The following is a 23691-nucleotide window of genomic DNA, read 5'->3' as shown; positions in this document are numbered from 1 at the left end:
GTGAATCGAATAAAGAATCTCTTCCTTCCTGAAGAAACCTGTGTCCATCTCTCTGTGCTTGGCTTCCGTCAGTTTCTCCGGTATCACCACCAAATCATGCCATGACGAATATAAAACTTAAGGAGTCATGTGTGATTTACAGAACGTAACACTAACCGCTATGAACATGAGTTGTATGCAATTAGCTTATAGGTTCCACATGTGGCAGTCAGTGCTAACCAAAGATTTAAAGTGATAAGCTGACAGTTAAATAAACCATGCTGGTCAAAGTGAACTTGAGAAACAGCAGTTGCAATGTATATTGTAATTTTAATGAAGGGTCATCTACTCAGTGTAGGAAGTGTTTTCATATTGTTTGAAATATATATCTATTATTTGGTCTCAGCTCAATTGTCTGGATTCACAAATTTATTTGACCTGCTTACAATGAGATCAGAAGAACCTGTACCCTGTACTCAAAGGTATTGTGTTGTACAGCCAGGTTTAAAATACATTAAAACTTATATTTTTATATATCAATTAAATGCAGTATCTACCTTGTGAGAGTATTTGCATACACAAGTATTCTGTCTAGACAGAAAAAAAAATGACAACTCCATCCACTAGAAGGCAGCACTACCATTGCTGCATAGGGAGACATACACACACTCCCACACTCACACTCACATCATGGCTGCTCCCATGTCTCCATAGCTCTCTGCGGCTGCCTCCAAAGCATTGTTTTTGAAGAGCTGAATGCATACTGTCACTATTTAGAAATGTACAGTTACATTTTACTTGCAGCAAGTTTGAATGTCAGGATTAGTGCAGTGTGTAATCTGTGGTAGGGAATGCATGGAGGGCTCTCCTCTTTGTGTGTCTGAGAAGAGGAAGAAAGGGATGAGAGGGGGTAGGTAAATTGTGTCCAGGAATATTTTGCTGCAGTCTGGAAAGTTAAAATAGCTCGATCATCCTCTAAAGGGTATGTATGTGTGTACGTATACATAGTATTTTCTCTGTTTAAATACTGAGTTAACCCTTTCACCTGCCACTTTAACGTTTTCCTGATGTGTTATATTAAGCTTTTTTAAATGGACTGAAAAGTGTGTGGTTGTCGTTGCGTTTTACAGACCTCTTTTTGCTGCTTTTTATGGCTGTGTGTCTGTGTAGTTTAGCAGAAATATGCATACATGCATTTGTGTGATATGCTTTAACACAGAAAGTCAGAGTAATAGGAATATGTAGTGTGCGTAAAAATTGTGTGATGATAAATAGGCAGGCAGGAAGACATATATAGATAGGTATAGGTTGAGTTACAGAATAAGACATGTAGACTTTTGTTTACACTATTTACATTTTTATTTTTTTTAGACTGAAGATTGTTTTGCTCTGTGGCTTCACAGATGTTGTCAAATAGAGTCCCAAGCATTTGCAGAACTACAGCCCGTGAGTCTTAACCAGCTATTTACTACACTGCAAATCACATGAGCTTGTGGCTATGTAGACGTGCACGTGACTTATTGCTCTTTTTAGAGTGCAGCAGTTCATTTGCATGTAATGAACAAATGTACATCACACAACAGAGAAGGGAAATCATTAAAAAATCTATTCTGTTTCATGATCTCTTTTAGTGCATAACTATTAGCACAACTATCTGACTTTCTGTGCTCAGATATGCTCCTATTAACCTTCCCCTAAATAGTTTTAGAGAAAGCATTGCTTTGAAATGCTGCAAATCTTTTTTACCACCATTTGTTATATTTATGTTTTTACTTCCTAAACAGAAACTGTTTAAAAATAAAATTTTCACAGAGATGTGATGCACTAGGTGTAGGGGTAACACAATAAAGTTATGTAAGATATTTATATTGGATCCAAGAGATAGAAAAGTGGTTATGTTAACACCCTTAATGCCATCAGAACTGGGTATGATAGAAAGGAAATTGTCCGATCCCTAATATCTTTCACTTGTCTCTTTCGTTCACCAGTCCAACTCTGAAGCTCTATTAAAGTTCCTTACCCAGTTTAATGCAGCATGGAAAGTATCAGCCCTCCCATAATATTTGATTTCAGCATGGGCAGCAGCGGAGTCATGGTGACCCCTGGGAAAAAGCCAGCGGGTGAAACATCCAACTCCAATAAAAAATGTAAGCGGTATTTCAATGAACATTGGAAGGAGGAGTTTACTTGGCTGGAGTTCGACTATGAACGCAAGTTGATGTTTTGTATTGAGTGTCGCCAGGCTCTGGTGAAAAACAAGCATGGCAAGGCTGAGAATGCCTTTACTGTGGGCACAGATAACTTTCAACGTCATGCACTTCTGCGCCACGTGACCTCTGGTGCCCACAAACAGGCTCTTGCTGTCAACAGTGAGCAGATGGCTATGGAATTAAAATTTCATCAAGAGATGAAGTCGGTTATTAAAGCTGAGATGAATCCGTCCAAGATAGCTATCCTAACCACTGTCTATTCCATGGCCAAGGATGGTATCTCAAATGGCAAGCTGTCTTCTCTGCTGGAGCTGCAAAAGTTCAATCTTTGCGAAGCTTTGTTGTCCTCTGAACAAAATGAATATTACCACCCAAGCAGTGTGAGAGAGATGCAGGTGTGTATCATTGCCACAAACTAGGTCTTGGCATCCATTCATGCCATAATGAATATTGCACCCAACCCTTGGCTTTTTTATGCTGCCCTATAAACCCTCTAGGGGATTAGAAAGGATGTTTGAATGCTATTGGCAATAGAACAAATACCGCAGCTAGTGCAAAAAAATCGATAATAATGCAACACAATTATTAATGAGAACAATCCATTCAAATATTACCTGTTGCAAAAAGGTCTAATCATGGTCTTCGCATTGCTCAATGTTTTTTTTAGTTCAAAGATGAATCAAAAAGATCAGATTGATTGCCTAAATAACTTTGCTACAGCTGTGTTATTTATTGTTTTGCTCTTTTTAGATGTCATAGATTGGCAACATTGTTTTAAAGCGCTGCTACATTATTTTAAAGTACTGCTACTGCACAGTATAGGAAATATAATAGTCTGTTTATGACCCAAGTGAAAAGGGTATTCTGAAACTCCTATTCTGCAGCAAACAAGACAACTGATCATTCAATATGTAAATTATGTTATTTTATAAAATGACAACAGATTCCCAAGAGCAATACAGTATGGCAGAGTTACAGACATATTGACTTGCGTGAGATAATAACATAACATGACAGGACCATGGGTTTGAGGAGGTTTGAGGATACTGCTCTAGTGAGCTTACAATCTATGTTGAGGTTGGGGTAATAGTAGCATATGGTGGAGGGATTGCCTGTACTTACAAGACCAAATTATGATGGGAGGATCACTAGAGCAGTGGAGGATAGCTGAAATGGAAGCCCAGGTGAGGCAATTGGGAATTCAGTTTTAGAAAACTGCATATCACATTCCTGAGCAGTAAGTAGTTAAATCAATAACATAATGCTGGTTAGTGGACCTAAAAAAGCATCACCATTCCTCCAATTACTCTACTTGCTATGTATCCTAGTATTGTTTCTCTCTTAAAGGGAAACTCCAGTGCCAGAGAAACGATCTGTTTTTCTGGCACTGGAGGGTCCCTCTCCCTCCCACCCACCAATCCCTGGTTACTGAAGGGGTGAAAACCCCTTCAGTCACTTACCTGGGACAGCGGCGATGTCCCTCGCCTCCGCGACGCTCCTCCCAGTGATTGCGTCGGCCGGTGGGCGAGACTGATCTCGCCCACCGGCCGAGGAGACCTAATGCGCATGCGCGGAAATGCCGCGCATGCGCATTACGTCTCCCCATAGGAAAGCATTGAAAAATAATGTCAATGCTTTCCTACGGGGTTTTGAGCGACGCTGGAGGTCCTCACACAGCGTGAGGACGTCCAGCGACGCTCTAGCACAGGTTTCCTGTGCTAGAACCCAGGAAGTGACCTCTAGTGGCTGTCTACTAGACAGCCACTAGAGGTGGAGTTAACCCTGCAATGTAATTATTGCAGTTTATGAAAAACTGCAATAATTACACTTGCAGGGTTAAGGGTAGTGGGAGTTGGCACCCAGACCACTCCAATGAGCAGAAGTGGTCTGGGTGCCTGGAGTGTCCCTTTAAATGTTTTCATAGGTTAATTGGTTGGGTTGTTAGTTGCATAATGCATCAAAATACTGGTCTGGTGCTAAGATTTTGCCCACATGAAAGAAGATACATTTTGCTGTACCATGTACTCTTCACGTTTTTCTACCCCATTTGTGAGGCTTTAATCAGGATATAATGAGCATGTTGGCCAGCACCAATGTGAGAGACGCATTATCATGACTCCCACACAGGGCCCGATTTACTTTTAACGCACAGAGTTTGGGAAGGGTCCCCTATCCTCTTCAAAAATAATATACAAGGTCCAGCACACTCCCTTATTTACTAAACAGCAATTACAAAGATCACAGAATGTAGGCAAAGCTAATGGGGGTTTAGTTACAATATATAATCATACATTGCATTGTATTAATATTGTTTTTGTATTTTATTGTACTCTATTGTATCAATGCAGTGTTTTGTGGGCCCAGGACATACTTGAAAACAAGATAAATCTCAATGTATCCTTCCTGGTAAAATATTTTATAAATAAGAAATTATTTACTGGACTTAATGGACATAGTCACCCAAACATGGATAGATTATATTCATATATTAATGAAGTTGTCATCGTGCCTGCAGTCCTGCCTAACTCACCTACCCCCAAAGCCTTCTAGTTAGCTAATTAGAGGGCTTAGAAGCACAGCCTCTAGCCCTCTGGGTATGAGCTGTGAATGTTACTTCCCGGTTCTCATACAATGAAGTCACGTGCGCATATGCATTGCCGTCATGGTCGGCCATAGAGAATCATTGTATTAATGATTCTCTATGGCAGAATCTTAGATGTATCGCGGAGAATGTTGCGCAGGGGCCACAGTTGCAGAATATACATAGATACATACTGCTTCCAAGTTTTTTTAAAATAACTACTGGGCACACAAGGGAGCTGTGTGGGCACAGCAAAAATAGATCGCAGCTCTCTCCCCACCCAGATCCTGTACAAGTGGACAGAATAGGCAACTCTTGTAGTGGTAGGCTGGAGCCTACTTTGTTTTTGCACATTGTGCATGTCCCGGCCCTTCTGTATACCTTATCATTCTTTATTGGTTGCTTGAATTAGTAAAACAATGGGATGATAGATTGTTCCCTCCTTTTTTATGGTTTTGTTACTATCCTTTAAAGGGACACTATAGTCACCTGAACAACTTTAGCTTAATGAAGCAGTTTTGGTGTATAGAACATGCCCCTGCAGTCTCACTGCTCAATCCTCTGCCATTTAGGAGTTAAATCCCTTTGTTTATGAACCCTAGTCACACCTCCCTGCATGTGACTTGCACAGCCTTTCATAAACACTTTCTGTAAAGAGAGCCCTATTTAGGCTTTCTTTATTGCAAGTTCTGTTTAATTAAGATTTTCTTATCCCCTGCTATGTTAATAGCTTGCTAGACCCTGCAAGAGCCTCCTGTATGTGATTAAAGTTCAATTTAGAGATTGAGATACACTTATTTAAGGTAAATTACATCTGTTTGAAAGTGAAACCAGTTTTTTTTTTCATGCAGGCTCTGTCAATCATAGCCAGGGGAGGTGTGGCTAGGGCTGCATAAACAGAAACAAAGTGATTTAACTCCTAAATGACAGTGAATTGAGCAGTGAAATTGCAGGGGAATGATCTATACACTAAAACTGCTTTATTTAGCTAAAGTAATTTAGGTGACTATAGTGTTCCTTTAATATGCAAACTGTAATATAATTTGAACTGAGTCATCCCTGCCCTCTCCTCTCTGTTTTCCTTCTTTACCATGAGATCTTTATGTTTGTGTACACATTGTACGGTGCTGCAAGAAATATTGGCAGTCTATAATTAAAATAAATGATATTCGAAAATATGTTTTGATTAAATATATATGCATATGTTGTAGTTTTAATGTAGCAAGGTAAGAGTCTACTATGAAACTATCCTCTTTACCTTAAAGGAACACTATAGTCACCTAAATTACTTTAGCTAAATAAAGCAGTTTTAGTGTATAGATCATTCCCCTGCAATTTCACTGCTCAATTCACTGTCATTTAGGAGTTACATCACTTTGTTTCTGTTTATGCAGCCCTAGCCACACCTCCCCTGGCTATGATTGACAGAGCCTGCATGAAAAAAAAAACTGGTTTCACTTTCAAACAGATGTAATTTACCTTAAATAATTGTAGATTATTCTAACGTAGTGTACAGATAATCTTAATTTTAATAATGACAGGAGGCGAGTATTTTGCATAAACTTTCTTTACTTTATGCTCCAGCAGCACAAATCAATCAAAAGAAAAAAGTTTTAACCAATCAGAGTCCAGCACATCTAGTATATAAATCCCTGACAGGCTCTCCATTTCCTCTTTCTTTGATGTATCCATGCCCGGAGAAAAACTTCCAATGTTGTGTTGAAGAAACTTGAACCATAGAACTTGATAACTTGCGGAATAACTGTGCAACCGATTCCCCTTTACCATGTGATGTCAAGCTGAAAAACATAGAAACAAGTGAAAGGTTTTGGAAAACAACTGTTGTCCACATACCATATCTTCTCTAAGCTGTCCACATGATACCTATGATCTGAGAGTGTTGTGTCGATTAGCTATCGTCATGTGAGTGTCCTTTGGTTCCGTTTTTACCCTCATTCTACAGTATGTGTCTCTCGAGTAATACTTACCAGTAGACACCCTAACACCCCCAAGAGTATAGGGCGGGAGAGAAAAGTGGAGGGAAAATACTCGCCTCCTGTCATTATTAAAATTAAGATTATCTGTACACTACGTTAGCATAATCTACAATTTTATTACATGACAGGAGGCTTCCTATTTTGCATTTTTAACGCTGTGGTAAATCCTGAAGGTATTTTCCCGTGTCCAATCCGCAGTACGTAAAATATCAGTAAAAAAGGCCCTAGATGCTGCTGCCCCCCTGACTGAATGGGCCCCAAAACTAGTGTCAATTCCACCTGGCTAGTGTAGTTGTAGTAACCGGTTTGTGAGGTTTGGTGTACGAGATTAATAATTGTCCGGATCCCGAAGCCCGCAGGGTCGTTACCTCAACATATCTGAGCAGTGTATCGACGACACAAAGACGAGGAACCGTCGGGAAAAAAGGGGTAGGACACGGATTTGGAGTCCGTCTTTGTCCTGCGTGAAATCAAAAATGTAACACCGACGGGGGTTATAGAGAACCCGTCTACGTCGAATGCCCGAACATCCGAAACCCGACGAAATGATACTAAACATAACAAAGTGAGCTTGGCTGTCAATTGTCTGAGTGACAGGGCCGTGTTATCATGCCAGCCCCGGATGAAGTGAAGAACCATGTCTATATCCCATAGACATGGTACTTTGGAGCTGGTGGCCTGGATAATTTGATGCCCCGTAGTAGTCTGCACACTAATGCTTCTTGGCCCACTGGGGTACCGTTAATAGGGATATGCGCTGCTGAGATAGCGGAGCGAGTAACATTAATAGATCGATATGATTTTCCGTTGGAGAAAAGGCATGAAAGGAAATTTAGTATGGCTGAGACAGGTGCTGTAAAGGGATCAAGACATCGTCCCAAACACCAGCTGTCCCATACATTCCATGCTGCCATGTAGCTCCTTCTTGTACCCGGTGCCCATGAGTCCCATAGGAGGTCTTTAGTCGTTTGCGATAGATCGGGGACTGCCCAAGATCCCCTGAAAGAGTCCAGACTACTAATTCTAGACGGTCCTGCACTATTAATGGGTGAGGTTCCGCACTCGGGTTCGTGAGAATCGTTGGAAAGGTTGGTAGTACTAGTGGGTGGTCCTGTGACAATGCCAGTAGGTCCGGGAACCACGCTTGGCTTCTCCACAGTGGTGTTACTAGTATCAACGACGTTTTGGACATCCGTACTTTGTGTAGTACCCTTGCCAACATCGAAAAAGGTGGGAAAGCGTATGCTCCTACCGCTGGCCATTGTTGTAGGAATGCGTCTACCGCCTCGATCTGCGGATCCGGTAGCCAGCTGTAATACCTTGGCAGTTGCGCATTCGTGCGTGATGCGAAACGGTCTATGTGGAGCGGTCCCCTGAGTGTTCTCACCATGTCGAAGATTGTTGTATTCAGCTGCCAATCGCTGTTGTCCCGCCAATGACGTGAAAACCAGTCCGCTGTGAGATTGTTGAGACCCGGTAAGTACTCCGCTCTGACCGTTATATTGCGTGGAAGACAAAAAACGATATATGTCCTTGGTAGCCTCTGTCAAGGCCCGTGACCTGGATCCCCCCAGGTGATTAACGTACTGAATCGCCGATATGTTGTCCATACGTAGAAGTATGCAACAATCGGACATTTTCTTGGCTAGGCTGCGGATAGCAAAGGAACCGGCTATCAGTTCCAGGCATGGTCCTCCCGTGGATGCGTGCGCGCAGTGGGCTCCCCAACCCCATAGGCTGGCGTCCGATTCCACAACAACGTCCGGGTTCGGGCCGAAGATGGCTCTGCCGTTCCAAGCTTCCATGTGGAGGAGCCACCAACGGAGTTCCGTCCGTATCTCCGCAGTCAATTCGATTTCCTGATCGTACGAATGTCCCCGTCTGAGATGGAGAGCTTTCAACCTCTGCATGGCCCGATAGTGAAGGGGTCCCGGAAAAATCGCTTGTATGGAGGATGATAGCAGACCTACTATCCTGGCCAGGAGCCTTAGGGGGACCGTGTCTCTTCGTAGAAAACGTTGTATCTCCTTTCGAATGTTCGCGATCTTCGACTTGGGAAGGCGCAGCATGCATGACACTGAATCTATCTCGAATCCGAGAAATTGAACAGTTCTTGATGGGGAGAGTGACGACTTCTCTTTGTTCACTATAAAGCCTAAAGATTCCAGAAAGTGTATTATAGATTTCGTCTGAGATCGAAGTCTGGATTCGCTCTCGCAGAATATCAGAATGTCGTCTAGGTAAATTAGGCAGCGAGTACCCAATGTAGGCGTGTTCCGCTGATGTTCCTATTGGTTGTGGGTGGCGTGCTTGGAAAGGAGTGTCCGTAAAATCTCTCGTAGCCCCTGATCGTTCTTAGGATCCAGGCGTCGGATGAAATCTTTTCCCAATTCTGTGAAAAGAGAGACAATCTGCCAGCAGTTAAGTGAGAATGGCAATGTATTGGTGTTTGAGTGCTCACTTGAGTTAATGCGTCCGCGGGCGCGTGCCCCTCTGGGACGGAAGGTGCCTCTAGTGAACGGTGGTCTTGATGGGAAGAAAGCTTGCGACGCCTGTTGGCCAGAAGCAGCTGGTGGCTCGGCCCCGTTGGTGACCAGCCCTGCCGAAAACCCCTCTGTATATTGTGGGCTTACGGAAAACTAGTTTGATCGAAGTTTGAGCCTTGCTTAAAGTAGTGAAGAGGTTCACGTGCTTCTTCAATTCGCCAGTGAATGGTTCCCCAAACAATTGACCGTTGGCTTGTGGGCCCAACTCCTTTTTCCCCAGCTCCAGCAGTTTGGAGTCCATTTTGAGAAGAGCGGCCTTGCGGCACATTCCCGGATGTCGTGGGCGCCCAGAGCACTGCCTCCAGTGAGGGCTTCTTTGGCAAGATATAACATCTTTGCTAGTGGGCCTAGCATGTCTAAAAGCTTATCCTGTGACGCCTTGAGGCCCTTCTCGAAGCCTTTGCGCGGATCACGGCCCGCTCGCGACAAGAACAAGACTACCGTAGTGTCAAATTCTGGGGTATGAGCAATCTTGTCCGGAAGTATGGGTCTCGGACACACTGCCTTTAGTCGTGCGCGTACTTCTCTTTCCGTTGGCTGTCGTAGCCAAAAATAAATGAATTGGGCCAGGTGGTCCGGGAGACCCCACTCCGATGACCTTGGATGGCATATTGTGCGCGGGTCAAACATCGGCGTGCCCTGGGGGTCCAGGAAAGCACCCTCTTCCGATCAGTCTGCCCGGATGCAGGGTTTCCTCTGCCCATGACGGGTGTCTCTGTCTTCATCAGGGTCAGACCCAGGGTCACCTCGGTGTGTGTCCAACCAGTCTTCCTCCTCGGACGGTGAATCCTCCACCTTCCATTCATCCATAACCTCTAGTGCAGGAGGTGGGTTATGCTCTTCCTCATCAGAAGATGATAGTGGGAGGGTAGAAGGGTCTTGGCGTTCCGCCTGGCGACTCCTTTTCAGTGGAGCCTTGCCCTTCGATTTTCGTGGGGCTGGGCCACTACCTTTCCAATGTCTCTTGGATGAGACCAGGTCCCCTGCAGACCGTTCCAGATCTTTAGAATCAGGATCCTCGCCTGAATTATGGGCCCATAATTTGGCTATAGCCTTCTCCATGGAGGCCGCTACCGCAGAGTTAATCATTGACTGAATGTCGGGCTGTGTGGGTTGAGAGGATTCACTCATAATGACACGGTCTGTCTGTGGGAGATAGAACAGGGTCAGTTACCGAAAAACTGGAAAGTAAACGGTAATAAAATACTGTGGCCTTCCACTTACGACTGGGGTTCCCCAGTGTATATAGAATGGACCCAAACTGTTCGCAGACCGGTCCTGTATGTATTGCACCATTGGCTGTAATCATGGGCTGGTGAGGGGGTCACCCTCTGTGAGACCGGGATGAGCGGTCATAAATTAACAGGTGAAATTCGTTCAGCCTGTGTCGTCCAATAATAAGGTTCTAGGACGTGTCCCAATAATGATAGCCCAATGGAAACCTATTATCACAGGTTTCGCCTCCGTTGTCCGGTCACCCGAATAATGTGGAGGGTGCCGGTGTTAATATCTGCAGATTATGAATAGGGGGGTCACCCCAAAATTGTTACAGCTTGGTGCAGTGTCAGAACATGCCTGGGGGTCACCCAGTGCAGGGGGTCACCCCTTTTATCACAATAACCAGTGTGCTTGTGGGGGGTCACCCCCCTCTGGAGAGTACACTTCTGCTGACAAAATCAGTGTGTCTCTTTAAAATAAAATATGTATTATTTATTATTGCATTGCAACTTTATTTCCACAGATTAACTTGAATATGTTGCAGTCAGAATTATCCAGTTGACTGTCCCTTTAAATGCAGAGCAACATGTAGGTAAACTGATGTGTATGTTTAAATGATGGATGTGTGATTGAATGGCCGACCGTTTGAATTGACGGTTTGCCAGTAACCAAAAATGGCCGACTTGGATCTCGCGGTCTTCCGCGGGATCCAAGATGGCCGTCGTTCGCGCCAAAATGCTGAGCGGTCCGCGGTCGCGGTGTTAGCCGCGATCGCGGCCGTCAGCAAAACAAACTACAGTTAACTCCGGTCCTCCCCATGCGAATCCCCCCCCCCCGAGGTAATCCCTGCACATAACGTTGAGCGCGATCGCGGTAGATACCCGCGATCGTGCAGTGAAAAAATAAATCTCCAGCAGGGAAGGGAAGGAAGACAGGGAGGGGAGAGGCAGAGAGGGAAAGCAGGGAGATAACTGCCGTCTGTAATACAACTAATCTAAGAAAAAACTTAATAATGTGAATAAAAAACAATATGAACAATAATAATAAAATATGAATAATAATAATAGTAGAAATTAGTAGAAAAAATCAATACTCTGACCTGTGCCTTGGCTGGAGCAGCAAAGAAAGAGGAAATGGAGAGCCTGTCAGGGACTTATATACTAGATGTGCTGGACTCTGATTGGTTAAAACTTGTGCTGCTGGAGCATAAAGTAAAGAAAGTTTATGCAAAATAGGAAGCCTCCTGTCATGTAATAAAATGGTATCTCAATCTCTAAATTGAACTTTAATCACATACAAGAGGCTCTTGCAGGGTCTAGCAAGCTATTAACATAGCAGGGGATAAGAAAATCTTAATTAAACAGAACTTGCAATAAAGAAAGCCTAAATAGGGCTCTCTTTACAGGAAGTGTTTATGGAAGGCTGTGCAAGTCACATGCAGGGAGGTGTGACTAGGGTTCATAAAAAAAGGGATTTAACTCCTAAATGGCAGAGGATTGAGCAGTGAGGCTGCAGGGGCATGTTCTATACACCAAAAATGCTTCATTAAGCTAAAGTTGTTAATGTGACTATAGTGTCCCTTTAACTTGCTTATTTGGGAGGCGGGGTTGTATGTATTGACCTGCCTATGAGACTTCAGTTTATGTGTCTACATTTGCACTCTATCATAAAATGCAATATGTGTATTTATTTTTGGATAACTGGGAGGCACTTCCAAAATTCTACACAAGGCTTAAAAATATCACCGAGCTGAAAATAATACAATTTGGAAATGTTGAGTATTTTATAAAAAATACCCAACATATTTCTTCTTAACTTCTTAACTAAATAAGTCTGAGCACCAGTGATGTATTTAGTATTTATCCTAGGCATGACAGAACTTGGGCACCCCCTAATTTACATTTGCCCAAACCCTTCCTGTCAATGCCACACCTCTTCCTGTTAAACGACTAACACACACTTTGACTGACAGACACACTCTCAGATACACTGACATACACACACTGATTTGACACAAAGAATCACTGACATACACACACAATGACGCAGACACACACAATCACTCACACACTGACAGGGCCGCCATCAGGGGGTGACAATCATGACGGCCCCACGTGTAGCGGAGGAACTTCCGCCAGTGCAGTTGCACCAGGGCCCGCACGCTGTTGGGGCCTATCGGGTGGCCCACGCACTTAGGGCCACCCGATGGGCCCTACATCTTCAGGGGTGCAACCGTGCAATAGCGCGACTGGGCCCCTTTAAAAAAAAAATCGCAGCCGCAAAGTACTGCTGGGAGGAAGTGGCCATCACTTCCTCCCAGCTCGGGAAGGAAGAAAGCCAGGCCGCGGGAGCCACGCCGACTCCCATCAGCCACAGCCTTCCACCTGCAAATAAAAGGTAAGCAAAATTAGCTGTATTTGTGTCTGTATGTCAGTATGTCAGTATGTCTGTATGTATGTCAGTATGTATGTATGTCAGTATGTGTGTCTGTATGTATGTGTGTCAGTATGTATCTATGCATGTGTGTGTCTCTATGTATGTATGTGTGTCTGTCAGTATGTATGTGTGTATGCATGTCTGTCTGTGTGTATGTATTTTAATATGTATGTATATGTCCATGTCTGTCTGTTTATATATGTATGCGTGTGTATTTATGTCCTTATGCCTGTGTGTGCAGTGTGCATAGGAATTAGTTCATATTGCTTATTGTCCGGCCCCCAACAGTGTGTGAGGGACCGTGAACTGGCCCCCTGTTTAAAAAGTTTGAGGATACCTGTCATTATGTATGTATGTCATTATGAATGTATGTCTGTATGTATGCATGTATGTCAGTATGAATGTATGTCTGCATGTCATTATGAACGTATGTATGGATATCAGTATGCATGTATGTCTATATGTATGAATGCCAGTATGAATGAATGTATGTCTATGTGTATGTATGTGTATGTCCTCATGCATGTGTGTCTGTATGTATGTTAGTATGTGTCTATCTGTTTCTATGTATGCCTGTGTGTCTGTATATGTGTGTATGTCTCAGTATGTATGTGTCAGAATGTATGCCTATATGAGTGTATGTCTGTTTCAGTATGTGTATCTGTGTCCTTTTGTATCAGTGTGTGTTTTTGTGTCTGTGTGTGTATTCCTGTGGGCGGACTTTAGAGGTGGGCTGAGTTAGGGGCCCCAAAATTTCTGGTGGCGCCCCTGCTGAGATACCTACACACTGACAGCCAGACACACACTGATATACGCACACTGACAGCCAGACACACACTGATATACGCACACTGACAGCCAGACACACACTGACAGACATACGCACACTGACAGCCAGACACACACAATCACTGACGCACACTGACAGCCAGACATACACAATCACTGACACACACTGACAAACATACACACACTGACAGCCAGACAAACACTGATATACACATATTGACAGCCAGACACACAATCACTCGGACACACACTGACAGACATATACACAATCACTCAGACATACACAGACTGCCAGACACACACAATCACTCAGACATACACGCACTGACAACCGCCCCCCCCCCCCACTCCCCACCCCAAATATTAACCAATTACTTTTTCTATTTTAGTTTAAATCCACCCAGCCTCCCTACCTTTGGGAGTGCTGGGTGTATTTATTTTTTACCTGGGGTCCAATGGGGCTTCTGACAGTTAGGGAGGCAGGCGGTTGTGCAGCTAACTTAAAATCCAGGTGGGTGGGCGGCACTGGTGAGGGAGCACTGATTAGTGAGCTGTCTCTGTTCAGCTCCCTCGCGCGCCGCAGAGTGATGCCGGGAGCCGGAATATGACGTCACAAATCAGTGCTCCCTTGTTTTTTGCTGCCCCCTGGAGAGTGCCGCCCAAGGCAAATGCCTTGTTTGCCTCCCGGCAAATACGTCCCTGAGTCTGAATATTGTTTCAAATTGACAAAATATATAGAATGTTTTGTTTTATGAGGAAATTGGAGGTTAATTGTCTGCTTTAAAATTAACAGGATCGGGTATGAAGGCAAGAGGGAAAACTTGTGTAGTATTATCAGTAGCATTTAGATGTTGGATCTAGAAGCTATGTGTCCTATTTCATCCACTTTTTCATAGCTGCAGCTATACGCCTACCTCCACCATAGAATAAAAAGGAAAGTAATTATTACATCCACCTGTACAAGATTTTGTACAAAATGGCCAAGCCTTATTTCTCCCTTGAGGCTTGCATCAACTTGTTAGTTGCATAATACATCTAATTACAGGGCTGGTGGAAAGATTTTTCCCACATAGTTTAAGATACATTTTACTCCCCCAATTGTGTGGCTTTCATACAGATATAATGATCATGATGCCCTCATTATGAGAGCTCCCATGGCTCCCCCACCTACAGGCCCCATTTACTTTTAATGAGTAGAATTTTGGAAGTGCCTCCCAGTTCTCCAAAAATAAATACATATATTGCATTTTATGATAGAGTGCAAGAAGTTGAATTAATGAAACAATTCAAATTCAATGATTTGGCAAGCTAATACATTCTGCTTTTAGTTTTCTGAATAGTTTCACTTGGTCATGAATAGAGTTGAGCGGACAGCTGGATGTTCGGGTACGGCGGGTTCAGCCGAAATTTGAAAAAAAGTCCGGGTTCGGGCTCGAACTTGACCCCGAACCTCATTGAAGTCAATGGGGACCCAAACTTTTGGGCACAACAATGGCTCTAAAAAACTCCCGGAAAAGGCTAGAGGGCTGCAAAAGGAAGTGAAATGGGGGTAAGAGTTGGACAAGTGCCCTGCAAACAAATGTGGATAGGGAAATCACATAAAATACATAAAATAAGCAGCCATAAAATACATAAAATAAGCAGCTAACTCCCTAATTCCCACGGTATTAGGTAGCCATCTACCGAAAGGCTGAACGACCTAAATTGGTCTTTCAGCCATATTTGCTAATACTAAGTAAAGATTACTTAGTATTAGTAAATTCAGCCCCTACTCGCTATACCGCTGTGCGGCGAGTGGGGGCCCTAAATAACAATAAGGGGGAGACCTTATGTCCTCCCCCCCGGCCCCCACCCCTGCGCGGCGGATGGGGGCCCTGAATAACAATAAGGGGGGGGACCTAATGTCCCCCCAGCCCCCACCACTGAGCGGCGGGTGGGGGCCCTAAATAAAAATTTACCCCCTCCAGGTGACTAGGGGTCCCCAAACCCCTAGTCACTCCCCCCCAAAAAAAAATTTCCCTACCTACCCCCCTCATCCTAAAAATAATGAAGGGGGACCCTTATCTAAATACCTGTTAAAAAAAAAATAGACTTACCATTTGATGTCTTCTTTCTTCTAAAATCTTTTTCAACCCCCAAAAAAGGCCAAATACTAAATCCATAATAACAGACGCACTTTTAAAAAAATTATAAAAAAAATAAATTTTCACCCATGGAGCTCTGCAGGGCCACGGAAGGCTTATAAAGCCTTGCCCCACCCTGCAATTAGGCTCAGAGCACTCTGATTGATGGGTTTCCCCCCCCCCCCCCTACCCTGTCCCATAGTATTCTTTCCCTCCTCCCCCATAGTGTTCTTCCTCAACCCCCGTCCCATAGTATTCTTTTCCCTCCGTTCCCTTAGAGTTCCTTCCTTCCATCTCTTAGTGCTCCTCTCTTTCCCCCCTTGGTCCTCAGTGTGTCTCCTACCTTTCTTGTAGCGTGGCCGAGCGGAGCAGACCGTGGTACAAGAGCTTCAGTTTCCTGTACCTGGCCGGACTGACAAGAAGTGCTCTCTCAGTGATCACCTCCTTTCAGTCCGGCCAGGTACAGGAAACAGAAGTTCCTGTACCGCGGTGTGCACTGCTCCGCTCGGCCACCCTACAAAGAGTGACTGGCGTGTGGGTGCGCTGCATGCCCACCTCCTGCCGGTCACTGTAATCTAGCACCCCCCGGGCTGGTGCGCTGTAAGGTGGCCACTTGTGCCACCTTATGGATGCGCCGACCCTGAGTACACACTCAAGCAGTAATGCTGCACATACTGATTCCTGCCACCATGACCACTTCTAAAAGCAGAAGTGGTCATGGTGGTTGGAGTAAATTCTCAAGCTTGGGCAAAGAGTGTGACGCCTGTTGGCTGAGAAGAGCAGTTATTATTATTATTATCGTCATTTATATAGCGCCAACAGATTCCGTAGCACTTACAATATTATTAGAAGGGGGATTTAACTATAAATACGACAATTACAAGAAAACTAATAGGTTGAAGACGGCCCTGCTCAAAGAAGCTTACAGTCTATAGGAGGTGGGGTATAAGACACATTAGGACAGGAAATAGCAATCAAATAAGGTGGGAGTGAAGCAGAGCTGGAGGAGAGAGTATAGTGCTGTCCTTTAGGAGAGAGCAAGAGACAGATATGTGAGGTAGAGGTTAGTCTGGGAGGCCATAAGCATTCCTAAAGAGACTGTACACTTTAGTGTCTCTTTAAAATTCTGATTAGAAATTAGCTCAATGCATATTAAAACCAAAACAAAATTAAAAAAAGTGTGAATATATGTTATTTTGTAAAAAGTATAAACATTGTTTTATATTTTCTGATTCTGACTTACATGAACAAGAGATAATAAGGGCCCTGCTTTGAAGCAAAATAATGAATCAAATATATTTTATTTAGTTTAATCAATAGCTCAGCATATAAAAAAAATGCAACTGATTAGTATATTTTAAATGCCCTAGTGTATATTTGTCAAAAATGTTATTGCATAGAAGTCATTTTCCTTGCTCAAGTTGTTTTAGACATTGATGAATGAGCCTGCATATGAATAAGACGTAGGGCTTTTTCCCTTGTGGGAGATAACATCGGTTTGATATATATATATATATATATATATATATATTAAATGCCAATAAATGTTATACTGAGGCTAAAATTAGGATACATAGTTTGAGATAAGTTGATTTGTTATAGAATTAAACAATTAAGTCAAGTCCATGCATATTAAATGGGCTCTACATACTTGCAATATTAAAAAAATAAATTAAAAAATTCGTAATAGTATTTACATATTGGTAAAACTACAGTATAGAATTGCCTATGGTGATGTTTAAACGTTTAAACAGTTTCTATTGAAATGATATATTCTATATAAACAATCATTACTATGATTCCTCTTCTTACCCATTGCCGTGGGAATGCCCTAGCCATGCCACCCTATCCAGGCATTTATGGAAGAAAAATAATCTGAAAGACAGAAAAACAAAATTAATTTGAAGGGCAGACTCAAAGGTCACAGCTATTTGGATGTTTGCCCTTCATTATGTAAAAAAATAACAGATAAAGAATCAAACAGTGTCCAGAGCTAGTAATTAGCCATTACCCAATCTTCAAAGCACCCCTAGATATGGCACACAAAACAAATGCTGAAATACTTCTCTCAAAAGTAAACAGAATAGTAAGGCTGCTAAAAGGCATTGTGTGCAATCAACTAATTCTTGCAGCGACTGGAGATTTGCATGCCAGTTAAAAGGAAAGAGAAACTGGGATATAGGCTTGATATCCTTTGCAGTCTAAGTATTATTAAAGGGACACTCCAGGCACCCAGACCGCTCTCAACTCCCACTACCCTTAACCCTGCAACTGTAAATATTGCAGTTTTTATAAACTGCAATATTTACCTTGCAGGGTTAACTCCTCCTCTAGTGGCTGTCTAATAGACAGCCACTAGAGGGCACTTCCAGGTTTATAGATTTTACAGATTTTCTGTGCTATAGCGTCGCTGGACGTTCACACGCTATGTGAGGACCTCCGGTGTCGCTGAAATCCCCATAGGAAAGCATTGAAAGCATTTTCAATGCTTTTTCTATGGGTAGGTCAAATGCGCGTGCGCGGCATTGCCGCTCATGCGCATTAGGTCTCCCCCATCGCCGGCCGCACATGTGCAATAGGTCTCCCCCGCCGGATGATGTCGGCGGGGGAGGAGCGTGGGCCGACCCTGAACCAGCGCTGAGGGACATCGCCGCTGGATACAGGTAAGTCACTGAAGGGGTTTTAACCCCTTCAGCAACCTGGGATGGGGGGTGGGAGGGAGAGGGGACCTGCAGTGCCTCTGGAGAGTCCCTTTAAGTAGGTCAAGTAAAGTTGTAAAGTCCAGATACATATAGAAACTGAATCACAAGTGGGGCAAAGGTGGGAACCTAAATATTTTTGTGACCATGTTTCCAAAATAAACCAGTAGTTCTTGATTAATAAACTGGTTTCAATTGATACAAATATGTTAGCAGAACATATAACAATATTACATATCATTAAAAATAGCAGACCATTTTAACACAATTCCTGTATGTAGGATTTCACTTGACATGTATAAGACAGAGTGAAGACAAAACAGAAAGCTTGAAATACAAGTAAAAGGGTTACTTCAAGCATCATCATAACTACAGCCCAGGAGTAACCTGGTCTCATGTCCTGCTAATGGGGCAACTGTTTTACAACAATTTGTCCTTTTACCTGGGTCCCATCCATGTGCCATGGTTCCTAAAGTGACCACTGACCACTCATTCATTGACTGAGAGTGTTAGCGGATTGATCTCAGCTAGTGCATTTAAATATGCACATAATTGACATTAACCAGCCTGAAACTCTAGTTCTGGGTTGGCTAATGATTCACCTATGACGGTGCATGTGGTGGAGTTATAACCCCAGCTGAAAGGAGGTTTTAAATCCATATGTGCAGTGTTTCCAAGCAAATCACTGCAAATACAGATTCCAGATATCAATAGTGACCTGTGAAGTATGCAGATAGCGAGGCACAATGCTCCACCCCTGGAAATTAATCCTGCCCCTCTCCATAAACTTAAGTCTATAAGGCTTTTCTCTGATCGATAATTCAAGGAATATATTGATACAACTCTCGTAAATTAAAGTTCCCTTTCAGGAAGGGTTTGGCATATGTTTTAGAATGGGGCAGTTCATCCCCTACTCCATATTAACATGCATTTTGTCACTCCACCAGCTCATCACAGAGTGTTGTAAGAATAGTTGGCATAATCAATAGCTCTTTAAAACATTCCACAAATTGTGTATGCACATACTTTGAAATTGTTTATAAAGTTTTTGTCCTAGAACCACAATAAACACAACACTTATTTTTATCAGACATAAAATTATATGGTGACATCTCTAGAGTTGTCTGTAGTCATAGTATATCATACATTTTGAATAACACATGAAAGGATTGACATAATCTTGTGTTTTAATCAATTCAGGCAGCAATTGTTAAAGTTCTACATAATGAAGATCGTCGGAGATTGAAAGAATCCCCATTTATTGGACTTGTAATCGATGAGACTGTGGACATCACAGAACACCGAAACCTTGTTGTATTCACTACATCAATCTCTTCTTGTGAAGGGCATCTCTGCATTACATTCCTAGGCAGGTTTGAATTGTCCTCTGGGGATGCTAACTCTATTACAGAAAAATTGTTGGAAATATTGGATGAATTTCATGTCCCAGCGAAAAAGGTTATTTGGCTCAGTTCAGATGGTTCCTCCATGATGACAGACAAACTAAATGGTGTTGGGGAGAAATTAAGATCTGTCTACCCACTAATAACACTATTTCATAGTATCTTACATAGGCGGTCATTACTTCCAGCTGAGAGTTTCATCAGCATTGAGTATGCAAAGAAATATGAAAGTATAATGGATGCAGTGTATAGATTGTATGGCAATAAGAATGGAGAGAATCATATCTTTCAAGAGTTGCAAAATGTTCTTAACTTCTGCGGCATTGACTTCAATAGTCCAGATGCTGTCCACTGGATCTCTATTTTGTCAGCTGTTGAAACCATTGACTCCTCATGGCCTACTCTTGTTCTTTTGCTTGAAAGTGAATCATCAAAATCTCCTATAGCTAATGGATTGTGTGTAGAGTTGAAAAAGTTCTGGTTTGTGGCATTTACAAAGGTTCTGCTGGATATCCTCCCTATCTTCCAAAAACTCAGTCAGTTCTTCCAGATTGATGATCTGGATATATCCATGGTTAATCCAATTGTCTCAGCATCTCTGGCCACAATTCAGGCACAAAAGTCCACAAGTGGACAGAATTTTCAAGAATTCCTTAATGAGCTGAATGAACATCCAGATGAAGATAATGAGAGCAGGTTCTATTACAAAGGTGTGGAGCTGGCTGACTGTTCCAAATCTCAACTAAAGAGTTTTGAACTCCTGAAGGAGGCTTGTCTTGAAAATATTTGCAGAAGCCTTCAGGATCGGTTTCCCAGTAATGTCCTTAAGGTGATAAGCTCCTTTTCTGTTATTTTCAACCCAAAATGTTACTCTTCATCGTTGGATGATATAGGTTCATATGGTGAGGAGGAATTGCGTCACCTCTTGCAATGCTTTTCTCAAGTACTCAATGCAGATCGAGCCTCAAATGACTTTGCACTCTTTAAACGCATTGTGTTTAGCCTTAGCCATCTAACTTTTAGGGATATCTGCATTAAGCTGGTTCACACCAACTCTGAAATGCATGAACTCTTCCCTGACTTTACAGTTTTAGCTGCTGTTGCTTTGATCCTTCCTCTAGGCTCAGTACTTTTTGAAAAAATCAATCATGCAGAGGAGCTTTGGAAACATAGCCGACGGGAAGGGAAAATGGAAGGGGAACTATGTGACATCCTAAAAATCAGCATTGATGGGCCAGCACTTAATGAGCTAGACTTTGCAAGAGCTATTGACTACTTTGAAAATACGAGACAACCAGAACCCTTTGCCTCTGAAGACAAGTGGGATACTGAATGCACATAAGCGATTATTCACTATGAAGTTAAATACCACTGTTGCAGCAAATACAGGGTGATTTGTGTAAAAGCATTTTGTGCTATGAGGTTTTGCAAGTGCAGTGGAACAAAATCTCTCTATTAATGAGAGATTTATAAAATTGCTATAAAAAAAATAAAATAAAAAATAAATGCATATATAAATATATATTTTTTTTATTAATCTGAAAATCCATATTTTAATGTTACATCTGTGGAAATTCTTAGATGCATTAGAGCTAAGATGATTGTTCTGCAGTTCACCTTTTTAGCACTTGAATTAGAATTTAATTACTTAGTAATAACGGCTATTTTGGCTTGGAGTGGTAGAAATTTTAACCATTGATATCACAGAATGTAGACAAATTATTACAGATATGGCACATAAGACCACATGTTAGTGACAAGTGCAAAACATATTTTTAAATGTAATAATATTGTGAATATTATAACTAACAATTGATTGGAAAATGTTCCACAAGTTCTGATTTTATGATCATTGGGGAAATCAGGTCTACTGTTTGTAGCACAAAGCAGAACTGATAATCTGGAGTTCTATAACTATGTACATATATACATACCACATCCATCAAATTTATGCCACAAATACTTTTCTAGCATTAGCATTAGCAATTTTTTTATTTTTGGGGGGTATTTTTATTTGGATAAATAAATCCATTCCAGTATTGAAAATAATCTGAGTTCTTTTAAAGGTTCATATATCATCAAAGCAAATGTAGCCATTTAAAAAAAAAAAAAAAGAAATCTAAATTAGTTTTAAAATAATAGATCATTTGTATGATTATCTAACAGAAATCTGGAAAAACTTTTCAGAGATCACCGCAGCTAAAGCCTTTCTAAAACAACACATACAATTAAAACTTGAGTTGTGATGTATGGATTCAAACAATATCAGTACACAGTATGATTAGGGTTGGAGAAAAATAAAAGAGGTAATGGACACCAACTATCCACAGGGTCATAAGTATTTTGTATAAGGATCTATGTCCATTGCTTAAGGCATCTGCAAAAATGCAGTTCTTACGTCTGCAACATAATACCTGTTTACATTTGCATGGGATTCTTGTGGAAACATGACTATAACAGTGTATAACAGTGTTTTTTGTATATGAACCAGAGAGTGAGAAATAATCAAAAACAGACAAAAAAACAGACTTGTAAATGCTACTGGCAGGGGTAGCAATAAGACACGGAGAATAAGAATGAATGTAAACAATATGTGCCATTTTGTTTAAAAATGCTTCAGACTTGATGATAAAAAGGGATGATCTCCTCAAAGCTTGTTATTCCACAATTATGTTAGTCCAATAAAACCGGTATTAAACAATACTAAGATTATCTGTTATTTTTCTTTTTCATCACTGGACTAAATAAGTACTCCAAAAAGAGTATTAATAGAAAACATAAAATATACCAAAACATATAATATAAATATACCAATGACACACTAACCATTCCTTACATTAAAAAATAAATTATTTCTAGTTTTTATAAAAGTTAAGCTACACCCAAAAAAACGTTAAATGTGTTTTGTCATCATATCCGGAAGCAATTCATTCTTCATGATGTTGCTACCTATATTTTTTAAAGATGGGTAATATTAGCTTTTGGGGGGCATATATTATATTGCTATGACATATTGCATATTATTTCAAGTTGATTAGATTCGGCTTTTTATTTATCTTTCCCATAATTTATTGTCTTGGCTAGTGACTTATTTTTAAAATATTTATTTATATAGCTCTGTTGTAATGTAATGTAAATTTCAGCATGGGGCAATGTGTTCTGCAGAATGTTACACAAGTTTGCTTATTGTACTGTGCAGAATTATTATTATTTGCTTATTGGAAGTTCAGAATGTCCTGCCTAAAATCCAAAGCAAACTTTACTGTCCTATAAATATAAAATACACAAAAGAAAATATTTCTGCATATTTAGTGGTGTATATTGTTTGACAGAGGTTCAATTGACTTTTTTCTTATTTCTTTTTTAAAGAGACACTATAGTCACCAAAACAACTTTAGCTTAATGAAGCAGTGTTGGTGTATAGATCAGTCTCACTGCTCCATTCTCTGCCATTTAGGAGTTAAATCACTTTATTTATGAACCCTATTCACACCATTCTGCATGTGACTTGCACAGCCTTCCTAAACACTTCTTGTAAAGAGTCATCTAAAGTTTATCCTTACTTTATTGCATGTTCTGTTTGATTTACATTTTCTTATCCCCTGCTATGGTAATTTCTTGCTAGACCCAGCAAGAGCCTCCTGTATGTGAGTTTAATTTACAGAGAAATAGATAAAATTGTTTAAGGTTAATTACATCTGATTGAAAGT

At 41.6% G+C, this 23691-nt stretch overlaps 2 protein-coding genes across 6 annotated transcripts in view; both read left to right on the top strand.

Moving 5' to 3' along the window:
• ZNF385C (zinc finger protein 385C) overlaps positions 1–23691 on the top strand; it is an 845536-nt gene that overhangs the window by 572696 nt on the left and 249149 nt on the right. The window lies entirely within an intron of this gene.
• Positions 668–22684, top strand: C6H17orf113 (chromosome 6 C17orf113 homolog). 3 transcript variants are annotated; one of them, XM_063458896.1, is made up of 3 exons: positions 668–961; positions 1968–2584; positions 19779–22684. In XM_063458896.1, exons 2-3 carry the CDS (start codon positions 2015–2017, stop codon positions 21321–21323), a joined length of 2115 nt encoding a protein of 704 aa, XP_063314966.1. In that variant the 5' UTR covers positions 668–961; positions 1968–2014; the 3' UTR covers positions 21324–22684. The 3 variants fall into 3 exon arrangements, with proteins under 3 accessions (XP_063314966.1, XP_063314968.1, XP_063314967.1); XM_063458898.1 differs by having other exon boundaries at positions 670–760; XM_063458897.1 differs by lacking the exon at positions 668–961 and having other exon boundaries at positions 1095–2584.

This window comes from Pelobates fuscus, chromosome 6 (assembly GCF_036172605.1).
Source record: "Pelobates fuscus isolate aPelFus1 chromosome 6, aPelFus1.pri, whole genome shotgun sequence".
NCBI classification, from domain to species: Eukaryota; Metazoa; Chordata; class Amphibia; order Anura; family Pelobatidae; genus Pelobates; species Pelobates fuscus.
The sequence above is the reverse complement of the archived record's forward strand: the minus strand, read 5'-3'. Positions and strand labels throughout refer to the sequence as shown.

What these genes read in the sequence shown, in the direction of transcription:
- C6H17orf113 (XM_063458896.1), top strand. Translation starts at nt 2,015, where the DNA reads ATGGAAAGTATCAGCCCTCCCATAATATTTGATTTCAGCATGGGCAGC. An exon ending in GCAGTGTGAGAGAGATGCAG is followed by an intron (nt 2,585 to 19,778) that starts GTGTGTATCATT and finishes TAATCAATTCAG; the next exon opens with GCAGCAATTGTTAAAGTTCT.